The 13,616-nt window shown below is 40.5% G+C and overlaps 1 protein-coding gene across 2 annotated transcripts in view; it reads right to left on the reverse strand.

Annotated features, from left to right (window-relative positions):
• PIK3C2G (phosphatidylinositol-4-phosphate 3-kinase catalytic subunit type 2 gamma) overlaps positions 1 to 13,616 on the reverse strand; it is a 190,635-nt gene that overhangs the window by 72,117 nt on the left and 104,902 nt on the right. For both annotated transcript variants that reach the window (XM_019288624.3, XM_010404187.4), the window contains exons 20-23: positions 6,722 to 6,902; positions 5,040 to 5,147; positions 2,721 to 2,813; positions 434 to 563 (exon numbers count right to left, since the gene is read on the reverse strand). In XM_019288624.3, coding sequence (XP_019144169.2) covers positions 434 to 563; positions 2,721 to 2,813; positions 5,040 to 5,147; positions 6,722 to 6,902 — 512 coding nt within the window. The remainder of the gene's footprint in view (positions 1 to 433; positions 564 to 2,720; positions 2,814 to 5,039; positions 5,148 to 6,721; positions 6,903 to 13,616) is intronic.

The raw sequence follows: 13,616 nt of genomic DNA on the forward strand, positions 1-13,616 counted from the left end.
GGTATCCCTGCTACAGCTCTGCTGCAACAACCATAAAAGAGAGAAATGGAGCTTTCAGATGAGTCAGGCCTGCCCTAAGCAACATAAATCACAAGAATAATATTTCAAAATCAACAGCACAAAGCTGTCATCACTTGTCTGCAGGTACTTTCTGTAGTCACATGCATCTAGGCTCATTTAAGCATCTATGCAGGACTACACTGGATTAAAACTTCAGTAGCTATGGCCAATTTTCTCCAAAGCCCTCTTTTTGATATGTGAATTTATGAATGTTTTGCAAGCTGCCAGTGTTGAGGCTTTTGGAAAATTCTAGCCTAAGTTGCTACAAAATCCAATGAGTTCTAGGGAGGCAGAATAAATAAATTTTATATACCACTGTTTACATGAAATATGAATAATGTGATACAAGTTCCTTTCATAATTTGAGACTAACCTTGTCCTTTCCCTGTAGATAAACACCTATAAATGATCATTTGCATATCCAGTCCTTCTTGGAGCCAAATGCTGTCCATCACTCGAATAATTTGCAGAACCAACATATCTTGACGTAGATCATCACCTATCTGTGAAAATTGCACATGAAATTCAGCTTTCTCCTTCAATACCAGACAGAAATAATGTCCTATTTAACCGGGACTTTTTTGCCCACCAAAACAGCTACATTCATTTCACAGTAACTATGTCTTGTTTGCCTTCAAAGTTTCTACTTACCTTTCTGTGTCAGAAGAGGACAGAGTAGATGGCACACACAGACAGGAACAATTTTGGCAGCCACTGAGATGGTAACAAATGATCCCTGCTTAACTGCAGCCCTTCTGCTTATTATTCCTATGTAATTATTAGAGTTTGAAAATTTAATCCGGAGATAGGATCCTAATTTTACATTTTAAATTTACACTTTAAAGTCTACCTAATGCTAGATCCCTTTTCACAAATGACGGTGTTTGTCCAACCTTAAGCCTCACAACTCGATATTTGCAAGGGAATTTTATCACAAATTTACATTTTATCCATAACATGATTCATCTTCAGTTCCAAGCAGTGATGCAGTGATGACCCTCTCCCCATGGAGTTAGTCAAACAATAATCTCAGTGAAATGGGGCTTTAATTGTAGCCACAAGAATTAATGAAGAGATTATTTTCAACCATGGCCTGTGAAAACAACAGCCCTGATTTTTTGTTTCCCCCCCATCCCACTCCATGTAAAATATATAACTTTTACATGTATTTTAAGTGCTTTATTCTTTCATCACATTCTTTTTATACAAGCATTCCAATCTACAGACACTTACTGCCAGGAAATGAGTACTTGAGGAGACATAAACTCATCTTAAATAGACAAAATATCTGAATCTATTTTTCTCTCATCGAAAGGTAATCTTGACTCCAATTAATTCTTCTTAGTACCTAAAATTGCAAAAAAATCTTATTCTCTCTACTTACCTTCCGTCACATATACAGTCAGAAGAAATTTAGTAAGATACCCTTATCATTTATTGTGCTTATCACTAATGTATGAGTTATCTGTCATGAATAAGCAATACAACTCTAGTACAAATAAAAGGTATTTTAACACAATGTTTTGCTGACAGGAGAAGGTGACAGCAGCTATAATAACTCTACAGCAACTGGACGATGAGTTGATTGCTGAACATTGCTAGGTAGGAAAAATATTGTCTGAGTAGAAACAACACAATTGTTTAAAAGCCCCATGAGCAGGTATTTGCTGAAGTAGGTAGGAACCTACTATTTAGCACTGATTCTCAGATGAAACAGCATATGAACCAGGTTTCTAAATGTTCAGAAAAAATTGCTAATTTCTCTCCTTAGCAGGCCTGGAAAGCATACTTCTATTTCTGAGAGTCACAGCTGCTCTAAAGGGCAATTTAATTTAAGACAGCACAGAATCTATTTTTTTTTTAAATTTCTTTACATCAATTTTTTAGATTTCTCATTTGGAAAATGATTCTGCAAAAGATCTAAGAATGCCATTGCCAACCAACTATTTTGCATCCATCAGCCATTTTATAAACTTGTGTTCTTCTCTAAAACCAATATCCACTTTTAGGGAAGACTTTTGCTCTTTTGAAAGAGAACTAACTTTAAAATGCATGTATTATCTTTTGTGGATGGATTGTTCTGAACTCTGAAGCTTTTCTAGGTGACAACTGCAAAATAAAGCAGAGTTTATTTTGAGTCAGTTCCTCCAAAGAGACAGAGCTCCTCTGCTCCCTCCTCCACCTTCATCTTCCTCCATGCATGCTTCCCCCAGCCCATTCCCCCATGCTGGCTGATAGGGGCAGCATTAGGTCTGTGTGGCAAATGGAGCCTCTAGCACTCCAGTATTTTGATTTTTATGGATAAAGCTGAAGGGTTCAGTCATTCTGAACTATCTCTTCTCTGTGACTTGCCCTCTGACTTCAATGTCGTTAATAAACTAGGTTTAAAATACGAACTTTATATTCCAGTTTGGTTGTCTTCACTAAGGAAAAAAAACCTGCCATAAGTTGTTTGATTCTCTGTTGATCAAAAAGGTGACACTTCAGTGTATTGTCTCAACATAATTCATTAAAAGTTCTAGTGTCAAAAATAATAGGGGTAAACAAGCAGCAGAGCCAAATCAACTATTCTCAGACTCGAGGTTTAAAACATAAATTAGGTGAATTTTAAATCATCATTTTCCATACCAAAAGCCCTGAGGATTAGAGGAAGAACATACCTTAAAAATAACATTGATGTTTCCACTTGGAGCATTCACATTGATGAAGGAGATTTTTAATGGAAAAGCATTGGATGTAAAATAAGAACATGACTGCAGGGGAAAGAAGGATGAGACAGAAGAACAACATGTCACATATACAAAACACCAGGCCAGTACAATACCTCTGAAAAGGATTCCAGCTTTAAACACTGCTCAGTGGCAGTGGCAACAAAAATAAATTATTCTTGATATTATTGACTGTTTCACTGGGTCTGAAAAATAAGAAATTCTTTTCTCCAGACAATCTGCTTCACTGAAATATCAGACCATAGGAACAGATAATATTTTAGATGCTAATTGTTTTTCATTTTCACCCAGGCCTATCAACGATAAGCTTTGGCTGGAAGTGAGTGGATGAATTATATAAGACTGATCTAATGAGTCTTAAAGCATTGAAAATCTTTTGGTCCTATTATTTTCTGGAAAAAAACCAGCCATGCCCAGTCAGGAACCTGCCAATCTCTTTGATGACCTCACTCTGGCTGAGGATACAGGAAATTTTGAAAATCATGCTCTATTTTATGTAGAATTTATCTTAATTAAACACAAACTCTGACTTTCATGCTCTACAGCTCCTTCCACCTGAAGATCTCAAAGGGGTTCAAAGAGCATTAATGAGCCAAGCACTGCAAATCCTGTGAGAGTTTTGGGTGGTATTATTATCCTCATTAAAAACATCCAAGGAGGGTGGCGGGGAAACCCCTCAGCACCAGCAAAAGACAACGGTAAATTAAAGGTTTGGTTTCTGGAAATAATGAGCACCCCACAAGAGCTGCTGCTGGCCTTACAGGGCAGAGTGTAAGGGAGGCTAATTTGAGCTCCACCACCACCAGACACAGCTGTCTGCTGCTTTTCATCTTAACACCTCAAAGCATGGCACAAGCGTGCAAATATTGTCTCAGCCACCCCAGACCTCTGAGATGGGCCAGAGCCATTATCAGCGACGAGATCCCGACCCCCCATGGAATTTTGCCAATTGAAATGTCTCAGGGAGTGCTTGAAAGACTCCTGTGAGATAATGCGACTCTGATAGAGCTGAGAGCAGAGCTTGCTATTGGTAAAATCAATAGATGACACCAAAATGAATTAAATTTAGGTAATTATAAGCACTTCAAAGTTCTAATTTGCATGATTATACTGACGTACAGCTCAATCAAGAAACTACATGTATTTATAGAAAGATAATGTCCTATGATGATCTAAGAAAAATGAAAAAAGTCCCTCTTCAGATATTACATTTAAACATTTTTGTGTCTGTCCAGCCAAGCTGGTGCAGTATAAATAGCACGACTTTACAGTGAGATACCTTTCCATTAGTCATTATTGCCAAAAGCCTGAAAGCAGGGAGAAGCAGCAGGCTTCAAATCCTTCTGACTTGTATCACACACAATTTTCCCAACTCTGTGGGGTGCTGGAAGACCTCTGTTCTCAGCCAGATCAAGGCAGAATAGCAATTACTAGGAGAAACACAGGTCAGAGGCAATTGAAGGGATCAGCACCTCTTAGAATCAGGTCCACTATGGATAATGAGCCAGAGAACAAAAACAGAGCACAAATTGCTGTAATTATGCAGCTATAACTGGTAATATATATAGCTGTTCATGTTCGGTTTTTCCTTCATGATGGATAGATTTTCCTTCTCCAGAGATGAAACAGCTCATTCCTGGCATTATGTTGTTTATGAAAACATTTTTGAACAATGAATAAGTGAACCTTAGTATTGTGGTCAAAGTCAAAGCAAGTAACAGTGAAGAGCATTGCTGTTCCCTTTATCCTTAAGTCATTTTTAACAGGCGTCGTAGATACAGGTAAGCTAGTGTGAATATTTGGTATTTTAGCAATTCTCAGTCACACCCCGAGTCTCAGCTCAGCAAACAGACAGCTGGCTCTAGACTTTCAGCTGCTGTCATACCTGACATGGGAGAGAGAGGATGGGTAAAAATCCTGTCACCAAGGGCTACCTGGTGGGAGCCAGGTCTCAGCTTCCAGGTGCCCTTGCCAATCCCACCACCACGGCAGGGCAGCCGAGCTGGGAATGGGCTGCTCAGAGTTTGAAACCTCTGGTTGGTGTGATTTACATGCAGCACCCACCCCACCCACCCTGTCACTTCTGCCTCAAACAAAGCTTTAAAGGGGATTATTCTGGGTGTAAGCTGACCAGATGACTTATGCTCAATATCACTACGATCATCTCCCGGTCAATGAAGGTATCCACTCCATCTCCTCTTTATACTAAAAACCAAACCCAAAATTAAAAATGTAACTGTTCACACTTACATCTGCCTCTATGCCTTGGACAACAAGCGCGGGGTTCAGGGGGAGATGGCAGACCTTCACCTCCTGGAAGAACTTCTGGAGGCTGCTGAGCTCCACGTTTAACACCTCCTGCAGCACGTGAATCATCATGGCAGCATGAAAGAACACAAAATCAGCTTTTTTTATTGTCTTTCTGTACTTTAAACAAGCAATGCAATTTCCGGAGCCGGTAGCATCCGTGTGACCTTGAAACAGCTAGTGAGGTCACACTGAGGTACTAAATTAAGAACTGTACAGTCACTAATCACTCCACAGTGATGCTTTTCCTGCCTAGATGTGCTACCAGCTCATATGCCCTGTGTGTTCAGATGGAAAGTGACTGTTTCCAAGGGCATGGAGTGACAGGACAGGGGGGGATGGCTTCAGACTGAGGGAGGGTAGGTTTAGATTGGATGTTAGAAAAAACCTCTACCTGTGAAACCAGACTTGATGGGGCAACCTGATCTATTGGAAGGTGTCCCTGCTCACGGCATGGAGGTGGAACTAGATGATTTTTAAGGTCCATTCCAACCTAAACCATTCTCTAATTCTATGATTCAATACCCTTCATTAGGGGTTGATTAGCCTTGTATTGCTCTGCTGTATCTCATGGGGTTTTTTGCCTTGCCTGACAACTTCCCAATTTGTTGCTTATTGCCTCAACACTGTGATTTCCCTTGCCTAACTGTGTTAGCTGCAAGGTTTGGGAGCTTCTCAGTATCATAGTAACTGCAGCCTTGAGATTAATCTCTAAAATCTGAATTATGCATCAGTAATGTATAATGTATTACTACTATTTCTTTTTCTTTACATGGATTTTCCTTTTGCAAATATTTTTGTCTTTTTACTCCCATGTTTGCTTTGCTGCTCTCAGTATCAGCACTGAGAGTTTTCTGAGAAACCCTTTGAAAATCTTCGAATCCTTAACAAGGCAGAAAGATTCATGATATTGTTCGTGATAACCAGCAGTGCAAATATATTTTTAGTTGGCTTTCTGCTCTGCCTTGCTGAGATTTCAACAAGAAGCAGTTTTACACATCAGGTAAGTAACAGCAGCTGTCCTGGAAAATTAACAGTTCTGAAATAGAAATGTACCTGTGCAGTATAAAAGCTGTACCTACTGGAGAAGACAACTGCAAATTTCTACTGCCAGGGAGGAATCTCTTCAGATATGTGTTCAATGTTCATTGCTGAGTCCTATATTTGAGATATTAACTACATTCCACTCTGGTTGTCTTTGTTAAGAAATGAGGATGTGTCCAGCCTGCCAAGAACAACTCTTAGTAAAGCTTTCAAGAAATACTGCAGCTCTACAGGAGTCAAATATTTTGGGATGAGCTGCTGAATGTGAGCATTTCTCTCAGTGAAATCATAATCAGCTTTGTTGCCATTACTTCTGGCCTCCTCCAAGTCCACTTGAGAAACCACTGATGAAGGAATTTAAATGGCTTAAAAGCTCTGCAGACCTCATGAGTAATAGTGATGAGAGTCGTCCCATTAAACATCTGTGTGTTACCTGTTCTCAGAGCAGAAGAATGTTTATAAAGTTTAGTTAAATCTTTGGTTTATTTATGGAAAGGGTATTAAGGGAAAGAGGTGTTACCTTAGAAAAAATAAAATACCCTAAGAAACTTAGATGGAAGGGGCAGTATTTTTTAACAAACCTTTCTTTTTGGATCACTGGCAGCTTTCACTTTTGTGGCAATGTCTTCCAAAATTCTGACGAGCTTTTCTTCCTTAGAAAACTCATTGTTCAGGGCTTGTCCAGCACAGAATTGGAGAGCAGCCAGTAGTTTCTTATACCACATTCTGAAATGAACTTCATTCTGTGCATTCTTCAACAGCCTGAAGGAAGGAGGGGAAAAAAACATCAGTGTATCTAAAACTGAATTTTATTTTATATCAGTTATAGCAGGAATAATAAATGGACTCCAGGCTAATCTACGTTTGGTCACTTTGGGCAGCAGAGAATGAAAAAAAAATGTTATTGCTAGTAGGCAATCAGACTCAAGCCCCATTTGATAACAAATGAGATTCCAAACATGTTGAATAAACAGAACACTGTCATTTCTTATTGTCATATGTAGTGCAATGCCTGTATTGCTCCTTATTTCTGCAAGAGAGTTTACAAAGTGAAAAGAAGTTGCATTTTTGAAGTCCAGTGTTAAATATATATCCCTAAATATTTTTTTTCTCCTGTCAGTACATTTATACAAGCAAGCAAATCTTTCAGCTAGGAGGTGCATTTAAAGACTGTTTTAGTCTCGGATGTATCTTCAATTCTAGAAATTTTCACTATTTTAAGCTGAGGAGACATTTCTGAAATTGGCTATACCACTAAAAAGAGTAAAGTGAGCCCATTTTATTTCTTTCTTTATTGGTAAGTGTTGCTCTAAAGCAAAACTCAGCTTTTAGTTCTTCTGAAGCCTGCAAAAGCTTTGGAACTGGAGTTACTGCCAACATAAAAATCAGAAATAAAACCAAACCCATACTCTTTTTAATAATAATCACCATGCAGTCTTCTCTAATTACACATTTATTTGGGTCAGGAAAGCTGGGGAGTGTAGAGGGGTTTTTTTAGTTAATCAAATTGATCATTGGGAAATTTTTCCTTATGTGTGCCAGAGGTTTTGTACACTGCTTGATTTATTTTTTTAAGTGCAGACGGAATCACCAGCTCTATGTTGTTGTTAACATCCTGCCCATCACCTGGGATATCCCTTTGCCTGAAAGACTGATGGAACTGCTCTTTGCTTTTGTATGAACTTTCCCCTCACAACTTCATTCTTAAGAACATCTCAAACCTTAAATTCCTTATAAAAGTCTGAATCTTAATGCAGTTTCCCCAGCCTAACAAATAATGCTACTTTTCAGGACAGAAATCAGAGAAGCTCTTGACGTTCAAGGCTCACCATGTGAATGAATCAGTCACATATGAATATGTCACATAACAAAAAACAAGAACAAGAAATTATTTGAAGTACTGATACTTAAAGGTGAAAAACTGTAATTCTTATAGATACTTCAACTCCTTCAAATCATATATAAGGCATTGCAGCATTGCTACTGCAGCACATGCCTCTTTTGGTGATGAGGGATTCTTGACAACTTTTATAAGACAATGATTCTTCTAGGTCCTCTTTTCCTATGTAATTCAAGGCAGAACAATATCACCTACTGCTTTCTGAAAAGCCTTTCCAGTCACACAAAACCTCGGAACATCTGAGGATTTGAAAATCTTTAAAGAATGAGTGGTGTTTCTATCAGAAATGCCTCAACATGAAAGGGAAGCGATATGAGAAGTTTATCATCAACACTCTCTGGAGGAGTCTGAAATAACTTTTTTCCCCTGTGGACTAGTAAAAACAAATAATTACTTTTTGGATCTGAAGGAAATACAAGTTGTCATTGCAATGTCTGGTGGAAGGCAAAGCTCAGCACACAGAGGCTGCTGTGTTCTTATCCTGAGCCTTTCACAAATGGAGGAAGGCTGAGAGCGCATGCATACACGGCAGTGGACAAACAAATTCTTTCATATTTTGATCAGAGTAAGTCCAAGAGTCCACCGGATGGGATTCATCTGCTTAAATGTCAATAGCTCATGCCATTCTAGATATCTTAGGAGATCCACTTCCTCCAGCTGCTGCCTTGGAAGGGCATGGGTCCACTAGAGGCAACATGTCATGTGTGCCACTCCCATGCAGATGTCTCAGATTCCCTGTGCTGCCTAAAATGGCCTGTGTCTAGGGCACTGCATCACACTCTGCAGTGGCCTTTTATCTCAGCTGTAGGCAAACAAGGCCATCAAAAATAAAAACATACTCAGTCCACTTCAACAGCAAGTCAGGAAGAGGCTTGGTGATTATCTTCTACATAAAAGCATCACTGTCCAAATTGGTATGGGCAGGAATTTAGTCTATCAAAGAAAAGCCCAGCTCACCCTCAGTCCAGCCAAACAGTTTGCATTTTCCTTGACACACAGTCAGGATGAACTTGTTCACTTTTGTCCTGCAAATACAAGCGCACCTAAGAAAAGGCAGCTACCACTGTGATATCTATCTTGAACTGGACATCTAATGCTGGTGCAGAGCCTTGCCTGCACTGAGGCTTGCATTGGAATCAGCTCCTGAGTATCTAAATCATATTCATTCACCTACTCCATTTTTAATAGTACACATTTAGGGAATCCATAAAGGCTACCTCTTCATGCTTGAGATCTCCCTTTAATCCTCTCAGATATAGAGAACATTAAACCAGCTTTTATTTCCCTAAAATGAAAGGCTTAGGATTTCACATATAGAAAGCAAAATAGCAAAACCAAAATGGTTTACTATTTTAAACAGAGCTACTTCCTGCATAAAACAGATCAACTTGGAAGATCCATTTTTTGATTATCCTTGTGGCTGAGTGTTCACAGGAAATAAGCTTATATACACATACGATATAATGATTTCTTTTCAGCCTGAGAAAGGATTATGAGCCAGATTCAGAGAGCTTATGCATAAGGTGTACATGAGGACACAGGGTATATGGAGTCTGAGTCCTCTCACGTGTGGTTCTTGAGCCCAGTCCACGGGGAAAGCTGAGGCCGTCATCATGATGTCACTGATAAAATCCATTTCCCTGCCAGCACACGCTCAGTCTGAACACACAAGGCAGCTTTTGACAGTCCATGTGCTTCCCCAGCAGCTCCCACAAGGGACTTGGGGCTCTACACTCAAAACGTGTCAAGCGACTGCTACGGCAGCACGGCTTCCTCTGCCTGCCCACAGGGGCAGGTGTGCTCCTAAAAGCCTGCAGACCTACATTTGCAAAATTATTTGTATGCACTGGGTCTGACTTCTATATTCATTCTATAAAAGTGGTCCCAAAGAGGATACAAAGGACAGCTTTTAGTGTGACTACTCGTTGTAGGCTTCGCTGAAATGTTTATTCAACAAATGAACAAAGACGCTGTTGCAATTCTGTCTTCACAGCTTCCTGGTACACACATCTTCACCCTGCCACGGTGAGAACTCAGTGGAGATAGGAAAATCTGCAGCTTCTGAAGTTGCAGGGTGGAGAAATGCTCAAGACACTAACGAAATTTTCAAGTTTGAACATGATGCCTAGCTGTGACAGAGGAAGACAAAATTGGAATGATTTAAAACCCAAGGCTGTCAGTCAAGAAGCATGTGAAGTTGTTTTTTCCTGATAATTTTCACAGGACTCTGCAAGACAGAACTCAGTATAAACCAGGCCTAGGTGGAGCATCTTGCTCCCAACAACAGAGAGACTTCCTTACTCTTCAGGTTCTCAGATTTGGGACAAACACCCTTGTTCTCAGCAAGGCTGGTGAACTCAGACACTGTCCCCAGGTCACTTTTGTGAAACAGTACAGAAGGAAGTTGACCTGAAATCGAGAAATGGAGTAAGTCAGGTACAGGGGTGCCCTGAAAGATGCCTCTGCTTTCTGCAAGAGCTGCTTCTCCTCCTTTCTGCATGCACCTGCTCCATGCCTGCAAGGTGGCTCCAGCCCCATTTCCTGGCACCCACAGCTGCAGATGTGTGTGAGTTTTCTGGGTGTAGAAATGCAAGCAGGCTGAGAGGCTTTTGCCCCAGGGAAGAAAGGAAGGTGGAATTGAGTCAGGCTGACTTGGCTGCTGTGTCAGAGAAGGTGAAACAGAGCTGCTTCTCCTGGCAGCTATAGAGAAAAGGGTAATTAAGGAAAAAAAAAAAAAAAAAAAAGGAGAAAAAAAAGAAATGAGATTGGATAGGGTCTTGGTAGAAAAACAGGTGAGCTGGCCTCATTCTCCCTCTGTGGTGCTGGAAAACAGGGAAGCTGACACAGTCTGCTCTCTGAGTAGGATTTGGCAGACAAATGAAAGAGTGAGGTGGCTCAGACAACTCTGCTGCTTGAACATCTGTTCCTTGTCTCCTTGAGAAAGGGGAGCAGGGTGAACCGGAGAGCGATGCCTGACAGGACACATTAGCTCACAGGTAGCCTGTAAAACCATGTTGTACCAAACAAACCAAACCCAACCCCAAGAAGAAAAGGCCAGGATTTCCAGTATCTTACTGCAGGTTTAGGACCTACCTGTTATGAAGGAACAAGGCAGTTTGACTGGGTGATTTAGACATGATGTCAGGAGAGTGACCATGGTTAATTTGTTTCCATGTGTTTTTCTGGTATTTATTACACAAAAGTTGCGCCTACCAGCACACACTCTGTACACTCTGCAAAAGGTGTTTTGAACTCAGAGACACACCATGAAAATAAGGTGCCTTAGGGTTATAAGGTGAGTGCTGAAGTACCTCCTGTTGGTCAATCTTTAGTAAACCTGACCAAGGAAGTCCATATGCTTTGTTCTGAAGGTGTATTTCATGTTTGTTCTCTGTTTTGCTAAGTTGAAGGCAGGACAAGTCACAGAAGAAGAAAACAGTGGTACAAGACTGCTTCTCATTATGGCAATAATTGCTTTAAAATTATTCTCCACAGCCCTTCTTATCAAAGATAAGCACACAAAAACACTCCTCTACCACTGTACAGCTTCTGTGTCTGAGGTTGCCATCTGTCTTGATTATCCTGCAAAACTCCTAATCTGTCCTTTGTGCTTTATTGTGCCATGGAGCTGTGGCACATGCCTGAAGCTTTAAACTGATTTAATTTCCCACTCCTCGAAGAAAACATTTTACTGTTTGCATTCTTAAAGAGAAGAATGAGTAACAGGGCTGGTTTGCCTGTAGGACTTCATTTAGGCTTTGCAGCTCCTTAGGTCTCAGTGCAAGTTCCCCAGAGATACATGGATGGCAGAGATAACAAAAATGTGCAGCTGAAGATGAAGAACACCATCTACCCTGTGACAGGTCATGAGGATGAGCGGGCAACTGCTGCTAGTAATTAGTCACTCAGTTGCAAGTAAAACCTCTCTTTGTTTTTTCACTTTTATCTCCCCACTAGTACACTGGACAAGGTTTTTACTTCCCTGCCAGAGAAAATGGGAATAATCCCTTTGACAGAGATATCATCACAGTGAGTACTGCACAAACACTGAACTCCTACGACTCCCAGGTTCTAACAAATACCTGTCGCCCTCCATGCCCTACACCAGCAATGCCCTCACTCCTCTGCAGAGTACAGCCAAGCAGGCAGGACATGATTTTTCAAGTCTTTATCACCTGCTGGCTGGTCTGCTCAGCCTCTTTAGACACAGCCAAACTCTCAGGCAGCAGGGCACCAAGCTGGCAAATATGACTAGCTTTTCTTACCTCTTTGCCAGTGCCTAGGATGGATGACTGAACTTGCTGAAGCTCCCAGGAAAGTGTCTGTAGGATGGCAGCTACTGCTTCAGGAAACAGAAAGGATCACTTGCACTTGTTGCAATGTAATCTCCATTCCCAGCCTCTGCCACAGCCTCAGTGAGGCATTGTCCATTTCTGGACAGAAAAATGTAATTAAATTAAGCTTGCTGAAAACCTTACAGTGGCTCCACTCTTGAAGCCCTTTGTTATCCAAGAGAAATATACAGGCTTCCTCTGTCAACTTCCTTTACAAAACAGATACAGGATAACATGTCTGGTTTTAAACCAATCCCAAACTCTAGAAAGGTGTGATTTATGTACCACAAATCAAAGAAAGGGGAACACAGAAACACGGATACCACAGCACCGTTGTGGGTAGACCTACTGGGGAATTGCAGTCAACAAAATGACAGACATGAAAACAAACTAACAGGTGAGGAGCACGAAATACCCGGCATGCTGAGAACAATGCAGTTTCTGCAGGGGAGAAAGGGGAGTGAAGTCAATTGGGCAGAAGTTACTGTGGATGAGATGGAAGAGACATTGCAATTCTCCCAAGTGACTGGAGTACTGAGCATTTTCCATAGATTTACAGAAGCACAGAGCAAGGACATCAACTTGACTAGAAGGATGAAAACTGAACTTCCTTTTGCTCTCCCTTTCTTTGACCAAGTACAAAGCCAGGAAAAAGGGAGAGGCACAAGAGGGCTGGGAAAACTCTGCTTCATCTGCTGATCTTTCATCTTTATTTGTATTCTAGAACAAGAAGAGAATGAAAGTTCATGTTTCTTGAGTAGACTGAGCAAAGTGTGGTACATTTTCTCTGAATCCTTGTAACCAATAAGTCTCCAAGATGAAGAAACAGCAGCTGTTCAGTTGCTTGAAGCACCTGTCCACTTTTGGCTCTTCACTCTTCTCACATGAGAAGCCTACAGCCAGTTTCACATGCTGCTTTTCATAAAAGAGAGCTGTTTTTATAGACTCATTTTTCAAAGTGTTACCCAAGAACAGAAAATAACTCTGCTTAAAGTGAGATTTTGTTTTAACATACCATGTGATTAATTTGCTTTTGTTTTTCTGATTCTTTTATAACATAGAACAGAAGTCTACCCCATTGATCTCCCTTTGACAACAAAATATTGTTGTAGACATATAAAGTATGGGGGTTAGGCTTGAGAAACACAACATTGCCATTATTTTCTAATCTCTCGAAGATCTTTATGAACAACACAGTACAATTTGCATTCAGACAAATCACTTGATTCAGTAGATTCAATC

Source organism: Corvus cornix, chromosome 1A (assembly GCF_000738735.6).
Source record: "Corvus cornix cornix isolate S_Up_H32 chromosome 1A, ASM73873v5, whole genome shotgun sequence".
NCBI classification, from domain to species: Eukaryota; Metazoa; Chordata; class Aves; order Passeriformes; family Corvidae; genus Corvus; species Corvus cornix.